The 4,527-nt window shown below is 33.8% G+C and overlaps 1 protein-coding gene across 2 annotated transcripts in view; it reads right to left on the reverse strand.

The window, feature by feature from the left end:
• LOC107604715 (probable protein S-acyltransferase 4) overlaps positions 1-4,040 on the reverse strand; it is a 5,003-nt gene extending 963 nt beyond the window's left edge. Inside the window, exons 1-5 of one of the 2 annotated variants that reach the window (XM_021104669.1) lie at positions 3,338-4,040; positions 2,559-2,747; positions 1,795-2,118; positions 1,192-1,407; positions 250-753 (exon numbers count right to left, since the gene is read on the reverse strand). In XM_021104669.1, coding sequence (XP_020960328.1) covers positions 289-753; positions 1,192-1,407; positions 1,795-2,118; positions 2,559-2,747; positions 3,338-3,442 — 1,299 coding nt within the window. In that variant the 5' untranslated portion in view covers positions 3,443-4,040 and the 3' untranslated portion in view covers positions 250-288. The remainder of the gene's footprint in view (positions 1-249; positions 754-1,191; positions 1,408-1,794; positions 2,119-2,558; positions 2,748-3,337) is intronic. The other variant, XM_016306367.2, reaches the window with a different exon arrangement.

Raw genomic sequence — 4,527 nt, forward strand, 5'->3', positions numbered from 1 at the left:
ACAAGTTACAAGTTATACATGGTAATTAAACTTAACCTTGTACCCATTTGATTGGTTTGACAATGTTAAACTCTTTATTTTAATCATATTTGCATACGATATGTAGAGCCATGTTACTTAAGATCTAAGTGAGAAAGAATAAACAATTTTGAATGGCACTGATCAAAATCAAGAACATTTTATTGATGGAAAATTAGAGGCTTAGGCTAATGTTCAACAAATCTAGAAGTGGGAGAGTTAGAAGAGAACCTCTATAAATTAATATGCAAAAGTCGGCAGTGTGGTTTATCATGGGTTGTGCCTATCCCTTTCTCTAGCATGGAAACTTTCCGCAGGCTCATCATATTCACTGCTATGGAAATTTACAACTGTAGCATTAGATGTCCGAGAATCTTCATCGACACTGTAGAATGGATCAAAAGAAGGTTGTCCCTCATCATCTTCAAACTTGAGATCATCATCAAAGTTATCAAAATCAAATTTCCGCAGAAGTTCGGGAATGGGTATGCCACCTCCTTCTGCATGCATAGATCCCATTTCAATGTCGATTTTCTCCTTTGGAGTCAACATTCCGTCCATATGATTTGGACTCAAAGAGTGGGGCATATGTTCCTCCTCCACCACAAATGATCGGAACTTATTTCTTGAAGGTTGGATACGGGAGCAAAGTGTTTCTCTTAAATTTCCGCATGATCCCTTATTGTATGGATTCCCCCTCCTATCATATTGGTATCGGAAGTTCTCATAAGTTGTCTGCATTCATAACCAAAAAAATAAAACATAAAAATCAGCATGCAAAACAAAATCTATGAAAACAATGGCCATATGGACAAGTTGCCAAAGGAAAAGGATATCCAGACATTTTCTTATTGGATTTCTTATTTTATTATTATATTTTATGAAATCACTCCTTTTTTATTTGCCTTATGCTATTTTTTTCTCTTTTGGGAAATAATAAGTATCGAACTCTAGACCTTTCAATTATAGAAGGTTTGATACCATGTCATGATATCACTTTTCTCAAAAGTTTAAGCTGACAGGAAAAAGCACGTAAATGATGATTATATCTCTAACTTAATAAACGCTAAGAAGAAAATCCTCTTTATAAAGGAAAATTTCAAGGATACATTTGAGATGAATCAATAATGAAAAATGATTAAGACTTAAGAATTTAAGAAGTAAAACAGTAACCTGGTTCGTGCAAATGAGATAGAAATGGAAAACTGTGAGGCCACCAACAAACCAGACGGCTATAAAGCAATAAACTATGAGAATATCCGATACATAATCATGTGTTAATGTCCTCAATGTGCCTCTCTGGGCAATATTGATCCAAGTAAACACAAATACATACAGGCACAAAATGGTTGAAGTTGAAATAAACATGAAGAACCACCGATAGTTTCGCTGCAATATATCAACAAGCGAAGAAAACAGTTAGTTCTTGTAACATATATAACAAAGCAGAAAAGTTTGGTCCTGGTATAAATATACAATTGACATTGTTAATTCATATTATATATAACTTCCTATCAATAAATGCATTTCTAAGCAATTATGCTAGAAAAAAAGGATTATGATACACTATTAACTTAATTTCGATGCACTGTCAGTGTAAAATACTTTTATATGTAAATTCAATTACATAATGTCATGTCAACAGAAATAACTTATGTTTTTATAATGACTACGTGAATGGTCATTCAAAAGAACGGATATAATTTAATGACTATCTCCAAGAATGTTTCCTAATTCTTTTCTTTTTATTTGTTTGTTTGCAAAGAGCCAACTTACGATTCCAATGCATTGGCCAACCCAGGGACAATGATGATCAAATCTCTGGACACAGTTGTTGCATATGGAACAATGAGAGGTACGAGGAGGGCGATACAGCAAGCATGTGTCGCAGAACTTCACTTTTACTGTGTGACCATTAATGATCACATCTTTTGTTCGAGGAAGTTTCAAATGAGGGGTTGTACCATTAATCCACTCCATGGAAGGGGTAGGTATATCAAACGCCTCATCAAATTCAGGTGCTCTAGAATTTCTAGGGACAATTCCCGGATCTCTCCCAGAAGTCATGAGGAGAAATAGTAAATCCTGCATGCATGATGCCTGAAATATGAGCTTTTTACATTGCACAAAATAATCCTTGAAACAGAACAAGGATACATTAATTATGAGCTTAAAAATTATATAATTTCATTATTTCTTTGAATAAAAATGATATGATGACTATTGAGTCTGTTGGAACTTGTTAAAGTATTAGGAGATTACTATACAAGGCTAGGCGCATATACTAGTTGTACTAGATTAGTATTTAACTTTGAATACTCGTATAGAAAAAAACAGGGTAAGTAGGTTATCGTTTTGAACTTAATTTTAAGCCAGGATAAAACAGTTTTACATGTGTATCCAATTATGTGACGTCACATCAGCAAAAATAACCACTTCTTACAATTCAATGTAAATGGTCATGCAAAAGAAGGAGAAAGACAACTGTGAATAAATTCTGTAAACTGTAAAAGTCATTCATTACTGTAGAGGGTATTTACCAAAACAGTGAGGGCTGAACCCACAGCCAATACAGGAACCCACTGAGCATCGTTATCACCATTTCCTTGCCTGATTCTAAGATATATCTTAATGCAAAATGCAATTGCAGGTCCAGCAATAAGAAATGTTGTAAGAAACAAAGAAGCTACATCAGGACCAAAAACAAGCCTCCCGCCACAGAAAAATTTCTGAAAGAAAGCGAAAAGAAAAAGGAAGAATTAGTAAGGCATAAAATGCTTGTCACGGACCAGCGAATCAAACCTCAATGAAAGAAATTTTCTATTTTCAACTCAACTCAAATGCACAAAGAGTACAAGTGACACTGTTAGCTAAAGAGTTTTAAATTATTAAGACACTAAAATTTTACAATTCAGCTGGGCATACACAATAAAAATAGGAACAATAATCATGCAAGATTAGCCAAAAATTTGAAAGCATTGAATTGCGCTTGTAATTTTTCTAGAAAAGGCAAAATAGATCAACTCACGATGATAGCCTAGGATCCACAGTCCACATACATTATCAATTTTTCGACCACTATGCAAGTTTGAAAGCTCCATTTTATGATTGTAATTTTTACTATTCCAAAATTCCAATTCAAAACCTAGCATCCAGACACAAGTGATCACAAAAAAGCAATGGAAGAGAAAATAAAGGTAAACAGATCATAACCATCAAACATGTAATCCACATCATAAGCGAAACATAATTTTGAGCCATGAGAATCAAGCCACCCCAACATAAACAAAATCGAAATAAAAAGAAAAAGAAAACTAACATTGTTTCCCCTCCATGCTTGATAGACCCTCAGTGGCTTCAAATTATGGGCCGCCTTGAGAGAAGGAGGAGAAGACTCCATTTGCATCTTTCTATTCCCACCCATGGCTACCACCACCAACAACACCACCTTTGTGTCTGTGTTTTTGCGTGCGTGTCACCACAATTCTTGCCTTCCAACCTCCACAAAACCCATATCACCCTCCAATTCAACCCACAAAATTCCAAATTTCCTTCCTAGGGTTCGTTGATTCAGCTAAAGCGAAACAATGCGGATGTAAGAGAGAGAAAGAAAGAGAGAGGAAAGACAGGGTGTAAGAGAGAGAAGAGAGAAAATTGAGAAGGGATCACAGCCAATTCAAACTCCAAACTCAACAAGAAGACGTGAATTTGTACAGCTGGATAAAGAAATCAGACGACAACAATGTCCATGTCCCTTTTTGTTTCCGATCATGAAACAAAAACAAAGAGAAAAGAAAAAACAGCAATTCCTCAAAGTTTTCGAACTTATCTTGTTGCTTTTTTTTGTCTGATAATTCCAATGTTGTTGTTTCTGTTAGTTTCTGTTTGTTCCCTCTCTTTCTCTCTCTAAGGAGAACTCTCTCTTTTCTTTCTGTGTCAGAATCCAAAGTGCTGGCAGCATTGGAGCTCCTTCGGCAGATCCTACAACTTTTCGCGCTTTTTACGTGCGTAATACCTCTCTTATTTGCTGTCTCATTTTTTTAATAAATAAATTTACGATTACATCTGATTTTCACACTATATTATATCTTTTATTATCACTGGAAACAGAATATTATGCTATTTATCTTATTTGAAAACGAAAAAATTTAAATGCATCTCAGATATCTGAAGTTAGTTTATAATTTTTTATTATTAATTTATGTTAAAAATTTAGTTTTAGAATACTTTTTAAGAGTAAATAAATTATTAGATTATAGGATATGTTTAGGATCCATTTATGGTTATCATTAGCAACATTATTGTATGTTGAATTAAGTAGTTATATTTTGTCAAGTTGGCAAGATTAGTTGTAACTTTAACTCATAATTTTAGGATTGTGATGGGAATTAGATACTCAAATTTTATTAGGATGTTCAGATGTAATATTTGTGTAGGACAAATTATTTTGTAGACTATTTTATGTTATCTTGAATATATTAAATATTTTTATTCTTTTAAATGCCTTTC

Source organism: Arachis ipaensis, chromosome B06 (genome assembly GCF_000816755.2).
Source record: "Arachis ipaensis cultivar K30076 chromosome B06, Araip1.1, whole genome shotgun sequence".
Classification (NCBI taxonomy): domain Eukaryota; kingdom Viridiplantae; phylum Streptophyta; class Magnoliopsida; order Fabales; family Fabaceae; genus Arachis; species Arachis ipaensis.